Raw genomic sequence first — 19,519 nt, forward strand, 5'->3', positions numbered from 1 at the left:
TAATACACCATATCAACAAAACAAAGAACAAAAACCACATGATCTTATCAATAGACGCAGAAAAGGCTTTCGATAAAATACAACACAATTTTATGTTTAAGACTCTCAACAAAATGGGTATAGAAGGAAAATATCTCAACATGATAAAGGCCATATATGATAAACCATCAGCTAACATCATATTAAATGGCACTAAACTGAAGGCTTTCCCCCTTAAATCAGGAACAAGACAGGGTTGTCCACTCTCTCCACTCTTATTTAATGTGGTACTAGAGGTTCTAGCCAGAGCAATCAGACAAGACAAAGAAATAAAAGGCATCCATATCGGAAAAGAAGAAGTAAAGGTATCACTTTTTGCAGATGATATGATCCTATACATCGAAAACCCCAAAGAATCCACAAAAAGACTACTAGAAACAATAAGCCAATACAGTAAGGTCGCAGGATACAAAATTAACATACAGAAGTCAATAGCCTTTCTATATGCCAACAATGAAACAACTGAGAAGGAACTCAAAAGAATAATCCCCTTCACGATTGCAACAAAAAAAATAAAATACTTAGGAATAAACATAACAAAGAATGTAAAGGACTTATATAATGAAAACTATAAACCATTGTTAAGGGAAATCGAAAAAGATATAATGAGATGGAAGAATATACCTTGTTCTTGGCTAGGAAGAATAAATATAATCAAGATGGCTATATTACCCAAAGCAATATACAAATTTAATGCAATTCCCATCAAAATTCCAATGACATTTTTTAAAGAAATAGAGCAAAAAATCATCAGATTTATATGGAACTATAAAAAACCCCGAATAGCCAAAGCAATCCTAAAGAAAAAGAATGAAGCTGGGGGCATAACAATACCTGACTTCAAACTCTATTATAGGGCCACGACAATCAAAACAGCATGGTATTGGCAGAAAAATAGACACTCAGACCAATGGAACAGAATAGAAAGTCCAGAAATAAAACCACATATATATAGTCAAATAATTTTTGATAAAGGGGCCAACAACACACAATGGAGAAAAGAAAGCCTCTTCAATAAATGGTGCTGGGAAAGCTGGAAAGCCACATGCAAAAGAATGAAACTGGACTACAGTCTCTCCCCCTGTACAAAAATTAACTCAAAATGGATCAAAGATCTAAACATAAGACCTGAAACAATTAAGTACATAAAAGAAGACATAGGTACTCAACTCATGGACCTGGGTTTTAAAGAGCATTTTATGAATTTGACTCCAATGGCAAGAGAAGTGAAGGCAAAAATTAATGAATGGGACTATATCAGACTAAGAAGTTTTTGCTCAGCAAGGGAAACTGATAACAAAATAAACAGAAAGCCAACTAAATGGGAAATGATATTTTCAAACAACAGCTCAGATAAGGGCCTACTATCCAAAATATACAAAGAACTCATAAAACTCAACAACAAACAAACAAACAATCCAATAAAAAAATGGGAAGAGGATATGAATAGACACTTCTCACAGGAAGAAATACAAATGGCCAACAGATATATGAAAAGATGCTCATCTTCTTTAGCTATTAGAGAAATGCAAATCAAAACGGCAATGAGATACCACCTCACACCTGTTCGATTAGCTGTTATTTTTTTTTTTTTTTTTTTTTAATTTTTTTTTTTTTTTTTTCTATTTTTCTGAAGCTGGAAACAGGGAGAGACAGTCAGACAGACTCCCGCATGCGCCCGACCGGGATCCACCCGGCACGCCCACCATGGGGCGACGCTCTGCCCACCAGGGGGCGATGCTCTGCCCATCCTGGGCGTCGCCATGTTGCGACCAGAGCCACTCTAGCGCCTGAGGCAGAGGCCACAGAGCCATCCCCAGCGCCCGGGCCATCTTTGCTCCAATGGAGCCTTGGCTGCGGGAGGGGAAGAGAGAGACAGAGAGGAAGGTGCGGCGGAGGGGTGGAGAAGCAAATGGGTGCTTCTCCTGTGTGCCCTGGCCGGGAATTGAACCCGGGTCCTCTGCACGCTAGGCCGACGCTCTACCGCTGAGCCAACCGGCCAGGGCCACGATTAGCTGTTATTAGCAAGTCAGGTAATAGCAAATGTTGGAGAGGCTGTGGAGAAAAAGGAACCCTCATACACTGTTGGTGGGAATGTAAAGTAGTACAACCATTATGGAAGAAAGTATGGTGGTTCCTCAAAAAACTGAAAATAGAACTACCTTATGACCCAGCAATCCCTCTACTGGGTATATACCCCCAAAACTCAGAAACATTGATACGTAAAGACACATGCAGCCCCATGTTTATTGCAGCATTGTTCACAGTGGCCAGGACATGGAAACAACCAAAAAGCCCATCAATAGATGACTGGATAAAGAAGATGTGGCACATATACACTATGGAATACTACTCAGCCATAAGAAATGATGACATCGGAACATTTACAGCAAAATGGTGGGATCTTGATAACATGATATGAAGCGAAATAAGTAAATCAGAAAAAAACAGCAACTGTATTATTCCATACGTAGGTGGGACATAATAGTGAAACTAAGAGACATTGATAAGAGTGTGGTGGTTACGGGGGGGAGGGGGAATGGGAGAGGGATAGGGGGTGGGAGGGGCACAAAGAAAACAAGATAGAAGGTGACAGAGGACAATCTGACTTTCGGTGGTGGGTATGCAACATAATTGAACGACAAGATAACCTGGACTTGTTATCTTTGAATATATGTATCCTGATTTATTGATGTCACCCCATTAAAAAAATAAAATTATAAAAAAAAATAAAATAAAATAAAATAAAATAAACAAAGGAAAAAGCAAAAAAAAAAAAAAGAAAATAACTTAATTGCAAGACCTTTATTCATAATACAGGGCATGGCAAAAGTAGGTTTACAGTTGTTCATGAGGAAAATAATACAATAATAAATGCTGATATAAGAATAAACTATGTCTTACGTAATTACAAATGTAAATCTACTTTTGCCACACTAAGTAAATTAACCTGGAAATACCAAAGATTTCTATAACAGGAAGAATGACTAATTTTTCCTTCAAAACTATATTAAGAATGGTATTATTTCAATCACTATTATCAATTATAATTGCTCTAGAAAGTGGAATCAGAATCTTGGAATTTCGGAGTTAGAGGGAGCTTAGTTTAATTTAGTCTAAACCTGCACTGTAAAGATAAGGACCCTGAACTCCAGTGAAGCTACCAGCTCGGTAGTTTCACTGTTGGGAAAACAACTGAATCCTGTCCTCACAGCTTCCTGCCAGTCCATGCAAGCTTCGAGGCAAGTGCTGTGGAAGTAGCTCTACAGAGCCAGACACGGAGGACACAGTCTAGACCCATTAAACCATTAGATCTAAGAGAGAAGATTATTGAAAACTGGCATTATTTAACATGGAAAAGGTGTTTGTGCAATATACAGTTTCTAGAGCATTTATTTGGTCATTTTCCCCTTAATATTTCCTATTTAGGATTTTTTCCCCAACCTTTGGAAGCCAACTTACTTCTGAGTTTCTCTTTGTATATTTTTGAGAATAAATCTATTTCTACAGTTAGGTATAAACAAACACAACACATGATGTGTATCAAAATTGTCTGTGACGATTAGAAATATACAGACTTTCAGAATACACAGAAGACCAAATGAATCAGTATCTCTGACAGCGGTCATCCACTTCATGAAAGCTTCTCGAAGGCAGAGATCACACTGATTTGCTATGTCCAGCGCTGGTATGGCAAAAACTATGAGCTCAAGCAATATTTAATGAATGCACATATTCAAATTTGACAAATACTAATTTGACAAATACTAATACTAACACCTTCAATGTGCTAGGTGTTGATTTGCTTTGGGTACAGTGGCAAACAAAATAAGACAAAGATCCCTGTCTTCACAGGATTTACATTCTAGTGAGAAAAATGGGGGATAAATAACCTAGTGATAAGAGTGATACTTTTAAAATGTCATACTATCATTTTTCACAAAACTGTGCATTGTAAGGTCTCTAATTTTTTATTCTGAAGAGAACAGAGAATCATTACAAGGTTCTGAAAGGAGTAACAGGATCTGATTGAACATTTTTAAAGACCTACTCTAGTGACTCAGAAAACAGCAATATCAGTGGAGGTGGTAAGAAGTGGTTTAATTCTTCATATTTTCTAAAGATAGAGACAAAATGATTTTCCTGTGCATTAGTGAGCACTCCAGGGTGTTTTGGCCTAAGTAACTGAAGGGATGGTGTTGTCATCAACTGAGATGGGAAAGGTGGTGGGAGGAACACATTTGCTAGGGAAAACAAAAATCTGTCAGTTTTAGACAGGCCGAATTTGAGATATTTATTAGACATCAATGTGGAGCAGGCAGGAAGTTGAGTACAAGAATTTGTAACTCATGAGTCAAGTATGGACTAAAAAAATGAATTTAAAACTTGTCAGCTGGTATTAAAAGTCATGAAACTGAATGTGACCACCAATGAAAGAAGTACAGAGAAGGAAGAGGAGGGGACCCAGCCAAGGAAATTGAGAAGGAAGGGTCAGAAATGCAAGAATAAAGCTAAGATTGTGAGGAATCACTGAAGCCAGTGAAAGAATAAAGAGTGAACCACTGAACTCAACTCTATTTTTTGCTTTGCCACAAACTTCTTTTTATCTTTGTGTAATTCTAAGTCTTGCTTTACCTACATATAGGATGAGGGAGTTAAACTAAATAAAACTGAATATTCACCTCAAAAATTCTAAGCTATTTCTTTTGCCTTTTAATTTTTATTTACTGATTGATTTTAGAGAGAGAGGAAAGCAGAGAAAAACAAACATCAATTTGTTATTCCACTTATTTATGCATTCACTGGTTGTTTCCTGTATGTGCCCTGACTGGAGATCAATGCCACAACGGTGGCTTAGTGGGATGACGCTCTAACCATCTGAGCTAGTGGCCAGGGCCTGCCAAGCTATTCCTGTAGTAGAAAGAATAGCTGGTTTCGTCACAACTCCAGTTACATACATGCTCCACGCTTTGGAGAAAACCCTTCACCTTTCGGAGTGAAGTTTACTCACTTCTAAAACGATGGCATATATTTCATCTGGCAGGTATGAAAAGAAATAGTAACTTTTATGGAACTGCCTTGCATCATGCTTAGTTCAACTGGGACTAATTCATTTTTCATTTTTTCAATCTTTCCATTAGAATAACATTTAATGACCTGAAGCTGAATTTTTGAATCAAAGGAGGAATTTGGAAGACAGCAATATCTATCATTACGTTTCCAGACAACCCAAGGACAGTCTGTCTAGAAGAGTCATTTGAAGAGGGTAGGAAGCTCCTCCTGTCTTCGTCTCATGCTTCACCTGATAATTTACAGAACAAACACTTTCTTCTTTTCTTAATGTATTTAAAATTCGGTACAGTGAGGGAGAAAATGGATAACTATAGCCTTATTTTATAAGGATATCATTGTGAATACAGCTGACATCTAAAACAATTGTCAAATTTCATTATGTAATGTTAAACTATGAAACTCACTCTGAGTTGGGCGAATTCAACAGAATATTGTTTTTAGCACCCTTTATATAGTCTTGTATATATTGGTTTCTGTAATGACTATTATTTTCTAAAAATTTAAGAGGAAGTTACATCTAAAAAACCAAACAATGTTGTTATTGTATCCACACTGGGTTATTTAAATTCACTGACTTTTCTTTTTTTAAGACTTTATTTATTCATTTTAGAGAGAAGAGAGAGAGAGAGAGAGAGAGAGAGAGAGGAGCAGGAAGCATCAACTCCCATATGTGCCTTGACCAGGCAAGCCCAGAGTTTCGAACCGGGGACCGCAGCATTCTAGGTCAATGCTTTATCCACTGTGCCACTACAGGTCAATCACTGACTTTTTTTTTTCTTTTAAAAATAAAATAAGACCAAAATCAAATCTGTCTACATGCAGTTTAAGCAGAGAAATTACAAAGTTAACTTTCACTGAAGAAGGAAAATTGTTACACTGTTCTTCTGCAATGGACAGGGGAACAGATTGTTTAACTGGTACATTATCTTTTATGTATCAGGGTAAAATTTACTGGATGAAATGACTCAAAAGAGTTTGCACGCAACTGACAAACAATAATCTGTTAACAAACAATGTGTGTTTGTCCACAAGTATATCGGAATAAATTTTTAAAAATTATCTCATAAACTAAATACAGTTCTTAGAAATCTACACTCCCAGTGAAGAATTTATCTAGCAGCCTTATCCAAATAGTTCCGTTGGTTAGAACATTGTCCCGATGAGCAAAAGCTGAGGATTCAATCCCTGGTCAGGGCACATAACAGGAACAGATCAATGTTTCTGTCTTGCTCTTTCTCCCTTCCTTTTTGTCTAAAATCAATAAATACATTTAAAAAATGAATTTATCTAGCAAAAATTAGCACATTCAGTAGTTAATGTTTCAAAAGGCATAACAATTTTTCATACTTTAGCATTCTATAGATACGGTGCCAAGCTGTGTACTGCCTCTGAGGAACAGGGCAAACCTTAATCAACCTGGATCTTATCTACAAACAGAAAATGTAGGACAGTAAAATAAAATACTTATCAGTATTGGTACCAGAGCTGTGGGCTCCGATTTGTTCTCTTAGCTCTGCAGAAACAGTGGTGGATATAACAAACCAAGATGGTTGCAGAGGGCTACCACTCACACCTCCTCAACCCCTCCCCTGCCAAACAAGTTCAAGCATTTCCCCACAGGACCACAAGAGTAAAGGGTTGTCTCAGAGCAGGCATTAAGAAGAATTTTAAATGATCACAGAATGTGTTTTAAAAATGGTCCTGGGTTTTATGCAAATAGAAAAAATGCTTTTGTATTTTATGAAAATGACTCCTGAGTAGTCTGTTTCTTTACCCACAGCCATAGCCAAATAGAAAATGGCATTTTAATTCCCCTAAAAGCATGAACAATGGCATCTTGGAAAAAGTGTAGTGGTATATCTGCATAAGAGTATGCTACTTAGGAAACACAATTTGTACAGAAAAGATATAATATAGCAAGAGACTATAAAAGGTCTGCTTGCAAGTTTGGCCCTTGGCAGGTACCTGGGAATTGGTATGGTGACAGTCCTCATATTGATGTGAAACTTTCCCTAAACGATGAGTGGCCCACTGTCCCTAGGCTGTTTGTACAAATGATACAGTTGATGTACAATATATGAATTTCAGGTATACAACCTAATTAGACATTTACATAACTTACAAACTGATCACCAGATAAATCTAGTATCCATCTGACACTATACATAGTTACTGCAATATTATTGACCATATACTATGTTATACTTTACATCCCCGTGATTATTTTGTAACTACCAATTTATACTTCTTAATCCCTTCATCTTTTTCACCCATCACCCCATCCCTTCCCCCATCTGGCAACTGTCAAAATGTTCTCTGTATCTATGAGCCTGTTTCTGTTCTGTTTGTTCATTTGTTTTTTAGATTCTACAAATAAGTGAAATCATATTTGTGATTTGTCTTATTTGGCATTTGTCTTTCTCTGTCTGACTTATTTTACTCAGCACTATACCCTCTAGATGGCAAGATTTCATTATTTTTTATGGCTGAATCATATTCCATTGTATATAGGTATCACTTCTTTATCAATTCATCTATTGATAGACTCTTAGGTTGCTTTTGTATCTTGATTATTGTAAATAATGCTGCAATTATCCTATGGATATATGTCTTTTCAATTTAGTGTTTTGGATTTCTTTGGATAAACACCCAGAAGTAGAATTGCTGGCTCTGTCTTTGTCTCTTGTTATGAGCTTTGTTTTAAAGTCTACTTTGTGTAAGTACTGTATTGCTGTCTCAGCTTTGTGTTTGTTTGTTTCTATTTGCATGAAATATCTTCCTCCATCCCTTTACTTTTCAGTCTCTGTATGTCTTTATATCTGAAAGGAGTCTCTTGTAGACAGCATACATAAGAGTCTTGTTTTGTCATTCACTCAGCCACTCTAATCCTTTGATTGGAGCATTTAATCTATATAGTTGTATTTAAAGTAATTGTTGATAGATATGTATTTATTGCCATTTTATTATTCATATTATTGATCTTTTTTCTTTTTATCTTCTTCTTCTTAAAGAAGACCTTTAACATTGGGAGAGGACTCTTGAAAACCTGTGCCCAGTTTCCTGTGGACTTTCTCCCATGTGCCTTTTCCCTTTGCTGATTTTGCTTTATATCTGTTCCTGGTAGGGCACCTTACAATAAAAGTATGTGTTAAATGTAAGGTATCCATTCCTTGATTATCACTATATGCTGAATTTTCTGAGACCACCTAGTGTATCTCTTAACCTGGGAATGGTCTTGAACACCCTGCACACTTAAGAAATAGGCATTTGGTAATCAATTACTCATCATATAAATGTGAATGTCCCTTCAGGAAAAAAACCCAACTCTTTGATACATATATATTTCTTTACTATATGCAGCTTAAGTGTCTGTTTGTTGCCGATAGCTTATTGGTTGCTTACATAACTGTACTAGCCAATGGGGTGCAGTTGCCACGGCATTCAAATAGTCCCGCCTTCTGGCATGCCACCTCACAAATTGAGGTTAAAAATTGGAGCAATTATTATGCTGTTAAGAAATCTTAATACCAGAAGGGGTCTTTGCAATGGTACAAGACTAGAGGTTCTCCAATTGAAAAATAATGTCATAATAGCTAAGTCTTTGGCTCCTCTAAAGGTGAAATACATGTCATTCCAAGAATTGATTTGGCTCCATCTCAAACAGGGTTGCTGTTTCAATTGAGATGTAGACAATTTCCTGTAAAACTTGCCTTTGCTATGACCATCAATAAGTCTCAGGGCCAAATGCTTAAGCGTGTTGGCATTTTTTTTACTTGAGCCTGCATTTGGACACAGTCAACTTTATGTTGCCTGTTCAAGAGTTCGTGAAAGAACGGACATAAAATTAAAAATAATTGATGGTCCTCTGCAAGGTGAGCTTAAAAATGATGGAAAGATCTACACAAGAAATGTTGTGTACAAAGAGATCTTTGACATGTGAATTAACATTTTATTATTTAAATCACCTTTATTTATTGAGCTAGCGGTGGGTGGCTCTTAAGAAATGTACCGCCAGTGGTTTCCTTCATTGCACTCTAAGCAATTAAGCAAGTAGAAGGGGGAAACCCTGTGGGGCAGTAAGCAAAGGGGCATCCTTGCCGCCTGCCCTGGGTAATTCAGTTTGAATTAGCAGATACCTTTGCACAAATCATTTTAATTACAATTTATAATATCTAGAACAGCAGTCATTTTGTATGACCACCGGGCTTTCTAGTGTGTATATATGTATGTGTGTGTATATATATACACACACACAACTTTATATATTGTATAGTGTTTCCTTGTACATTTTTGGTGCTCATTAAAAATGGAATATTTATTTTATATATAATGAAGCTAACAATTTTTATTAAATTACATAAGTCAAGGGCTCTAAAGTTATGATTTCCACAACAGCTGTTACTTGACTACCTTATTTGCAAGTATCTTTTTTTTTCTTAAGTGAGAAACAGAAGGCAGACAGACATAGGCCCACATGTGTCCCAAACGGGATCCACTTGGCAAACCCTCTATGGGACAATGCTCTATCCATCTTAGGATGTTGTGCCGTTGCTCAGCAATGGAGCTATTTTAGAGCCTGAGGTGAGGCCATGGAGCCATCCTTAGTGCCCAGGGCCAACTTGTTCTAACCGAGCTATGGATGCAAGGTTGAGAGACACAGAGAGAGAGAAGGGAAAGGGAGAGAGGTTGAGAAGCAGATGGTCGCTTCTTCTGTGTGCTCTGACTGGCAATTGAACCTGAGACATCCACAAACCAGGCCAATGCTCTACCACTGAGCCAACCGGCCAGTTCTGCAAGTATCATTTTTGTACACAATATTAACTTTCATATTTCCAAGAGTAATTCAACCAGATAGAGTTGCAGTGGAAACTATAACTGATTCTTGTCATAAAGTATATGGCATTAAAGGGTGAAATTTAAAGACTACAGAAATGCAACACATGCATTGTTAAGATAAAGCATAGTTAATGCAAGAACTATAAGACTTTTCTTCAACTCTGCATTTTTAAACCTGAAACTTAATATTGCATGAATAATTTGTCATTTAAATATCTCCTCCTTTGTTTTTTTTAAAGGCAAAATATGTGTAGGAGAGATTCTAACAAGCTGATTGATCATTTTTCTGTGTATTTAGAAATACCAGTTTGAGTTACAATATTGTACTGGAGAAAGTACTTAACAATTTAATGGTCGAATATATGTACTTTAGTGAATTAATCACTTCATTAAATACATTTTATTTTAACTTGGATAAGTCACTGATACCTATAACCTTATAATATAGTTTCAGAATGGAAAATATATTTAACATAAAATGTTACTGTATAAAATATGTTCTAAAAGATTAGAAAAAATTCTGAATGAAAAATATTTTTAAGTGATATATTGCATCATTAAAATCATTAAAAATTTTAAATAAAAATATAAGATTCACAAATTAAAGGCCATAATTGGATTTTTAATGATTTGAACAGTTAAAAAAAATTTAAACTAAGTAAAAGTTAATAGGAGAGATACATTCTAGTTTGGATCTGAGTGTTGAAACACATAGTTTTATTGGGATATGGTGAGTATAATTTTATTTTCACATATCCAGATCCTAGAGATCACTTGATGGCAATATTCTGCTTTTATGAGTTTTGCTTTAAATGAGGAAAGGGAATAAAGAATGAAAATAACTTTAGAGCAATGTGGGGAAAGATGATCTCGCACCTTTAGTTAAAAGTAAAACATCCTATTCATGTATTTAAATAAAAAAAATCAAGCATTGCAATATGACAAAATTTTATGTTGCTATTCTTCTAAGGTGACTAAGATTTAAATTGTTATAATTTTAGAATATATACAGATTTAAATTTTAAGTTAATATTAGATCCTAAATGTTCAAGTTTGATACAAAATAAAAATATATTCATAAACAGCTGAAAAATTTTATGTAACATAAGATGACTGGCAAACAGGCCAGTTCATACAGATAAAAATATATTCATTTTTACTAATGTAATTTTTCAAAGTAAGTGAAATTTACTTGTGGCAGCATGCTTGTCAGATAATTTGATTGTTTTTGGGAAGTTAAGCATAAATAAAAGCATAAATATAGTAAAGATTCAGGAACTTTGTAATCACTAGCAGTTAAATTATTTGGAATTATTACTATTTCTACATTCTTAGTCCTTGTATTATTAAAATATGCTTCTTTGATTCAGTGATTTTAAGTATTTTAGTTCTCTCATCATTCTTTATATCACCTTTGGCTCATCTTCTCTGAGATTTACATAATAATGTCTCAGATTCCTAAAAAATAAATCACTTCCTTGTCTATTAATTTTTCTTGATGTTTTCTTTTGTTCATCACAAAGGTTCTTTTACTGTGACTTTAATATTCTGCTTAGTGAAAACAATTACAAACATAAGAAACCTGAAGCCTAGATTGCTGCAAAAATAACAAGGACAGCACAGATACTTAATTATTTCAAATACTTCATTCTGACTTTCCATTAAAAATTTTTAATAACTAGCTTTAGTTATCTGTAAGAGGTATTTATTTTTCATAAAACTTTTCCCACAAAATATATTTTAAAATAACTGAAAATCTTTTGACGCCAGTAGACTGCATACACACTGTGAGATATGGAACATACTGTGTGTTAAGATGTGAAGTCTATGGGTAGACTCATTTTATTGGTGTCTTATTCTTATGGCCCAGGTATGCAGTATCCATAATTTAAATTTGGGTCTTCATTAAACAGATAAATTACAAGAGTATGGACATTTAGGTTACATTCTTAACATTGTAACTTTTAAGTTGTCATTGTAAATTTTAAATTCATTGACATCAGCTTTCACAGTTAACCTGGTTAAGATACAAAGAAATAGAAACTTTTCCTCTATCCCCTCCCATATTCATTAGGTTTATTAGGCTAATCTCTGCCTTAAAAGGTCACAAAATACAAAAAAGTCAACTATATCACATTTCAAGATTAATGCTCTACTTATTGGTCATATTGTAAATGGGCCATGTAATCAAAAAAACAAAGAAACCCCCCCCCCACAAATAAACAGAACATACTATATTTAAGAATAGCAAAATGGAATAAAAAAAAAAACCCTTCCATAAACGTTATCATAGAAGGCTTGCCTCTCGGAATTTTAAAAAGCTTACTTACTCTTTCTTTTCTACATGGTAGGAAGAATTAGATTCATTCATTTCTATTAAAATTATTTATAGTTTTTTTTTATTTTTTTGTGGCAGAGACAGAGAGAGTCAGAGAGAGGGACAGACAGGAAAGGAGAGAGATGACAAACACCAATTCTTCGTTGTGGCTCCTTAGTTGTTCATTGATTGATTTCTCATATGTGCCTTGACCAGGGGCTACAGCAGCCCAAGTAACCCCTTGCTTGAGCCAGCGACCTTGGGCTCAAGCTGGTGAGCCTTGCTCAAACCAGATGAACCTGCGCTAAAGCTGGCGACCTTGGGGTCTCGAACCTGGGTCCTCCACATCCCAGTCCAATACTCTATCCACTGCGCCACTGCCTGGTCAGGATTTTTTATTCTTTTTAATTGTAGTAGTTTTTTAAATAGACCTGAGGTATGAGCCAGCGCAAGAGTGAATAACTAACTCTAAACAAATACTTTTGGAAACAAAACTAGGGATTACAAAAATAAAAGGAGGTTTATAGAGTAATTACAAAATGTAAAACACTAAGACATAGCAAATCTACTCATGGTCAAGAAAATTAATGTTATTTCCACATTTGCTAGAGATCAATGGTCATTATAATCAAAATGACCATGAACAACTGTTTACATAATTTCTATGAATTTCTATCTTAAAAATATTTTATCTTGCTTTCAATTTTCTGGTGTTTGATATAATTCAAATAAGAAGTCTTTCTTGAAAAAGTAAGAGCATATTTTTTTAAAAAACCCTAAAACACCTGTCCAAGGAGATACCTACAAGAAATGACTAACAATTTTTTATTTATTTGAAGGAATACTGAGAATTAGGGTTATGATGTGTTTCAATGAAAAATGTTTTATTATTTTGCTAATTTGTTTATAAAATTGCCCTTTTTTTTCCTTAAGAAACTTCAATGGTTTAACACTTATATTGCTACCTTTAATGAACACTATATACAAGGGCAGCAACTCTGGATATTTCCATATTTTTTCCAATTTAAGATGATCTGATGGTGATATCAAGTGGTTTTGATCTTTAAAGCTTAAAATTCACATACAGAAATAATTAATAATAGAGTAATAATAAAATGTATTACTTACCTTTCCAGAAACAATCTTTTCATAAATTTGTATTGGTTGGTCTGCAAAGAATGGGGGGTAGCCAGCTGCCATTTCATAGATTAATACTCCTAATGCCCACCAATCCACTGCCTTGTTGTAGCCCTAAGAGGAAACCAACACCAAATGTCAATTAGGAATTCACTGGACAGAGAATGAAGTCACAAATGACTTCAAAATGACCTTCAAGTACAGGAAACTTTTAAACAAGCAGTTACTGAGTTATTCAGGATAGAACATAATGTATCAGGTCAGGTGTAAATAAAGGGAGACTTTCCAAATATTGAAACTGAATATTAGAAAATATTATTAAATCTTCTTTCTAAAATTATTAAGAATATTATGGGCAATAAAATATTCCCTCTTTAAATTGGGATAATTTAGTTGTTGCTCAAAAACAGAATAGGACCAAATTACCAAATTTCAAGTCTATGATCTTATGAACCAGGTTAAGAAATCCTTAGGAATGTCAAAAGTTTTGAAACACAATAGTAGATATTGGACTTCATAATAAACAGCGGAGTTGACTTCAAAATAAACATTATTGTATTTTAGGAAGGTGAATTTACAAAGGATAATCCCATCTGCTCAACGATTAATTGGGAACTTAATAAATATAAATATTTCAATATACTTTACTTTAGCTAGCTACTTACTGTTTTGATTCTCATCTCTAAAAGGTATACAGAAAAGATAATTCATGGGGTTTTGTAAGAACTATATTAAATAAAAAATAACGTGTTGAGCATTTTTTCATATGCCTATTGGCCATCTGTATGTCCTCTTTGGAGAAGTGTCTATTCATCTCTTTTGCCCATTTTTGGATTGGGTTGTTTGTCTTCCTGGTGTTGAGTTTTACAAGTTCTTTATAAATTTTGGTTATTAACCCCTTATCAAACGTATTGTCAAATATGTTCTCCCATTGTGTAGTTTGTCTTTTTATTCTGTTCTTGTTGTCTTTAGCTGTGCAAAAGCTTTTTAGTTTGATATAGTCCCATTTGTTTATCCTGTCTTTTATTTCACTTCCCCGTGGAGATAAATCAGCAAATATATTGCTCCGAGAGATGTCGGAGAGCTTACTGCCTGTTTTCTTCTAAGATGCTTATGGTTTCACGGCCAACATTCAAGTCTTTTATCCATTTTGAGTTTATTTTTGTGAGTGGTGTAAGCTGGTGATCTAGTTTCATTTTTTTGCAGGTAGCTGTCCAATTTTCCCAACACCATTTGTTAAAGAGGCTGTCTTTACTCCATTGTATTTCCTTACCTCCTTTGTCAAATATCAGTTGTCCATAGAACTGTGGGTTTATTTCTGGGTTCTCTGTTCTATTCCATTGATCTATATGCCTGTTCTTATGCCAGTACCAGGCTGTTTTGAGTACAATGGCCTTGTAGTATAACTTGATATCAGGAAGTGTGATACCTCCCACTTTATTCTTCTTTTTTAAGATTGCTGAGGCTATTCGTGTCCTTTTTTGGTTCCATATAAATTTTTGGAATATGTGTTCTATATCTTTGAAGTATGTCATTGGTATTTTAATTGGTATTGCATTGAATTTATAAATTGCTTTGGGTAATATAGACATTTTAATGATGTTTATTCTTCCTAACCATGAGCACGGTATATGCTTCCACTTGTTAGTATCTTCCTTGATTTCTTTTATCAATGTTTTGTAATTTTCCGAGTACAAGTCTTTAGTCTCCTTGGTTAAGTTTACTCCTAGGTACTTTATTTTTTTTGGTTGTAATTGTGAAGGGGATTGTTTCCTTAATTTCTCTTTCTGACTGTTCATTGTTGGTGTATAAAAATGCTTCTGATTTCTGAGTATTGATTTTATATCCTGCCACTTTGCTGAATTTATTTATCAGGTCCAGTAGTTTTTTGACTGAGACTTTAGGGTTTTCTATATACAATATCATATCATCTGCAAATAATGATAGTTTTACTTCTTCTTTTCCAACTTGAATGCCTTTTATTTCTTCTTCTTGTCTGATTGCTGTGGCTAGGACTTCCAGGACTATGTTAAATAAGAGTGGTGAAAGGGGGCACCCCTGCCTTGTTCCTGATCTTAAGGGTATTGCTTTTAATTTTTGCCCATTGAGTATGATGTTGGCTGTGGGTTTCTCATAGATGGCTTTTATCATATTGAGGTATGTTCCCTGTATTCCCACTTATTAGAGAAATGCAAATTAAAACCACAATGAGATATCACCTTACACCAGTCAGAATGGCGCTTATCAACAAAACAACACAGAATAAGTGCTGGCGAGGATGTGGAGAAAAGGGGACCCTCCTGCACTGCTGGTGGGAATGCAGACTGGTGCAGCCACTGTGGAAAACAGTATGGAGATTCCTCAAAAAACTGAAAATCGAACCGCCTTTTGACCCAGCTATCCCACTTTTAGGAATATACCCCAAGGACACCATAGAACGGCTCGAAAAGGAGAAATGCACCCGCATGTTTGTGGCAGCATTGTTCACAATAGCGAAGATCTGGAAACAGCCCAAGTGTCCGTCAGAGGACGAGTGGATTAAAAAACTTTGGTACATATATACTATGGAATACTACTCAGCCATAAGAAATGATGACATCGGATCATTTACAATAACATGGATGGACCTTGATAACATTATACGGAGTGAAATAAGTAAATCAGAAAAAAAACTGAGATGAATCCATACATAGAAGGGACATAAAAATGAGACTCAGAGACATGAACAAGAATGTGATGGCAACAGGGGCGGGGGGGTTGGGGGAGGGGGGAGGGGGTGAAGAAGGAGAGAGGGGTTAGGGGAGGGGAGGGGCACAAAGAAAACCAGATAGAAGGTGACAGAAGACAATTTAACTTTGCGGGAGGGGTATACAGCACAATCAAATGTCAAAATAATCTAGAGATATTTTCTCTCAACATATGTACCCTGATTTATCAATGTCACTGCATTAAATTTAATAAAAAAATATTAATATTAAAAAAAATAAAGCTTTTTAAAGTTGGAAAAAAAAATAACGTGTATAAAAGTGCATAGAAAATGTTCGTTTCAGCAGCGTACAGACTGGAACGGTGTTGTAAACCAACTGGACAATGCTAAGGTTATTTTTAATTGGGTTGTATATTCATTTTAAATTTACTAAAATTAAGATATAGAAGTACTTATAAAAAAATAAAATAAAATCTTAACATGTTTACACAAAGTTTGTTATCCACTATGATCAGTGTCAATTCGCATAAAAGATTAGGAAAAAAGAAAAAGAAAAAAATAAGTTGATCATAGAGAAGAATAAGCTGGGTTCTTGCCAGATGTTTGGTCAAATGTTTCTTCTAATTACCTTTACCACTCCTCTTATTTCAACCTTTTCTCAAAATGTTAGCTTTACAAACAATTTAGTTATCAAATTATTAGCTAAAATATAGTAGCAAAATACAGAGATTTTCTTTTCCCTTTTTGTTCTGTTTCTGCATTTTTTTTAAAAGGGAAAGACTAATGCAATAAGAATAGCACTTTGTTTTGCTAATGGAAGAGGCATCATTTCTGCTTAACTCTTAATTTGTTTTGCTAATGGATGGGCATCAGCTCTGCTTAACTCTTTTAATTTAACTCATTAATACTGTCATTCATCACAATATTTTTATTATAATGAAAGCATGTAATGTTGAACCAAATTCTTTTACTAAACTTTGATTTTTATGTTTTAGATTGTGTGCTAAAATTCATAATAAATGTGTGAGATGATTTTAATACCTTAGATTTAGAGAATAAAAAATAAGAAAAACTAAATTACAATAAATAAATGGGCAAAGAATATGAAATAATAATTCATATACTCAAAGAAATACCAAATGGCTATATGTATTAAAACATCCAGGCTCTGGCCCTGGCCGGTTTGCTCAGCGGTAGAGCGTCAGCCTGGCGTGCGGGGGGACCTGGTTTCGATTCCGGCCAGGGCACACAGGAGAAGCGCCCATTTGCTTCTCCACCCCCTCCCTCCTTCCTCTCTGTCTCTCTCTTCCCCTCCCGCAGCCAAGGCTGCATTGGAGCAGAGATGGCCCGGGCGCTGGGGATGGCTCCTTGGCCTCTGCCCCAGGTGCTAGAGTGGCTCTGGTCGCGGCAGAGCGATGCCCCGGAGGGGCAGAGCATCGCCCCCTGGTGGGCAGAGCGTTGCCCCTGGTGGGCGTGCTGGGTGGATCCCGGTCGGGCGCATGCGGGAGTCTGTCTGACTGTCTCTCCCCGTTTCCAGCTTCAGAAAAATACAAAAAAAAACAAACAAAAAAACCAAAAAGACATCCAATAAAGACATGAGACTTAAAATAATATAATTTATTGCCTATTAAATTAGTAATGATTTTAAAAATGAGAATATCCAGTGCTAGCGTGTGTGGTGAAACAGGCACTCTCATATACTGCTGGTAGAAATATAAAATGTTACTATCTTTTTGGAAGGCACTTTGGCAGTACGTATTGAAAGCATTAAGGATGTTCATCTACTTTGACCCAATAATTCCACTTCTAGGAATTTACCCTAAAAAAATAATCTGAAATGCAGAAAAAGTTTATGCACAAAGCTGTTTATCAGAGTTATTTGTAATAGGAAATAAAATAAAAGGGAACAAATTGAATATTCAACAATAGAAGAATGGTGAAGTACTTTATGCTTATATTTGCAAACATATATATTGCAAATGCTGTTTGCATGGTTATTATCATTCAAGTGAAAAAAGCTGAATACAAAATTGTACATTTACTATATATCAACTATGAGAACATGCATATAAAAATGTATTAAAAAGTTTTTCTTAAAAGGTTGCCCCTGGGTGGTGAGATTATAAGGCTTTTTAATTTTTTTAAATTTTTTTCTGTATTTTCCAAACTTTGTACAATGAACAGCTGTAACTTTTACAGTATATATACATTTTAAAAAAGATTTGGCACTTATTCTGTCATCATATTATTTTTTAAGTATAGTTAAAAAAGAAAAAAAAAGAAATGTGTTAACAGCAATAAAATTCTATTATAAGACTAAAAAGTTAAAACTTTAAAATATAAAAGATGAGAGAAAACTGCAAGGAACCTTTTATTTTATTCTAACACTTCTATGTTAGCCAAATTTCAATGATTCGGGGGGCAGGTACTCAGTTTCTAAATATTGAGTGTGGGTCTTCTCCTTTCTCTTTCCTTCTTCCTGTTTGTGTGGGTTATTATTAATTTCTCCTTTCTAGCTTTCTCCACCAAGGAGAAAGTGGAAAAGAAAAGTTAATACATTCTTTTAGATATGATTACAAGTTTCTCTCACCACAGTTTTACTGTTTGGAGAAGGGGAACTGTCTTTAATAAGACTGCAATTATTCAATTGCTGTAATATTCCTATTTTTAAATTAAAATTAAAAAATAATTATCATAAATTTCTTTCATGTAAGTGGTAAAGTTGAAACAAAGACTGACAACTAGCACTATCATCTTTAGATCTGCTCTTGGCGTAACCCAGGACAAGGCTCCCCATCCTGTTATTGGAAATAGTTATGAAAAGGCTATGCTTTTGGCTTCAAAACATGGATCTAGAGCAGGGGTCGGGAACCTATGGCTTGCGAGCCAGATGTGGCTCTTTTGATGGCTGCATCTGGCTCACAGACAAATCTTTAATAAAAAAAATAACATAAAAAATATAAAAGTCTCATGTATTACAATCCATTCATTTCCTACCGCTCATGTTCATGATTGCGGGTGGCTGGAGCTAATCCCAGCTGTCCTCCAGGACAACAACAAATTTTTATTGGATAATGTGTAACATACACAGGTTGTTGTATGGTTTTCACGGAATTACATTTTAAAATATGTGGTGTTTATGGCTCTCTCAGCCAAAAAGGTTCCTGACCCCTGATCTAGAGGTCAGATTTTTATTAAACACTATTTTTACTAGATTCAGAGTTAAAATTGACACTTTATGGAATTAGCCGTAGTCTCTAAATAATGATTTTTTAGTAATTATGTGCAAAAAAATTCAAATTTATAATTAAAGTTGAATTAAAATATAAAATTAGATCAATAAAATATTTTCAGGCCCTGGCCGCTTGGCTCAGCGGTAGAGCATCGGCCTGGCGTGCAGGGGACCCGGG

The 19,519-nt window shown here is 35.1% G+C and overlaps 1 protein-coding gene across 9 annotated transcripts in view; it reads right to left on the reverse strand.

Annotated features, from left to right (window-relative positions):
• PRKACB (protein kinase cAMP-activated catalytic subunit beta) overlaps positions 1 to 19,519 on the reverse strand; it is a 160,770-nt gene that overhangs the window by 17,487 nt on the left and 123,764 nt on the right. For all 9 annotated transcript variants that reach the window (XM_066268795.1, XM_066268798.1, XM_066268794.1 and 6 more), the window contains one exon: positions 13,394 to 13,516. In XM_066268795.1, the coding sequence (XP_066124892.1) occupies positions 13,394 to 13,516 (123 nt within the window). The remainder of the gene's footprint in view (positions 1 to 13,393; positions 13,517 to 19,519) is intronic.

Source organism: Saccopteryx bilineata, chromosome 3 (genome assembly GCF_036850765.1).
Source record: "Saccopteryx bilineata isolate mSacBil1 chromosome 3, mSacBil1_pri_phased_curated, whole genome shotgun sequence".
NCBI classification, from domain to species: Eukaryota; Metazoa; Chordata; class Mammalia; order Chiroptera; family Emballonuridae; genus Saccopteryx; species Saccopteryx bilineata.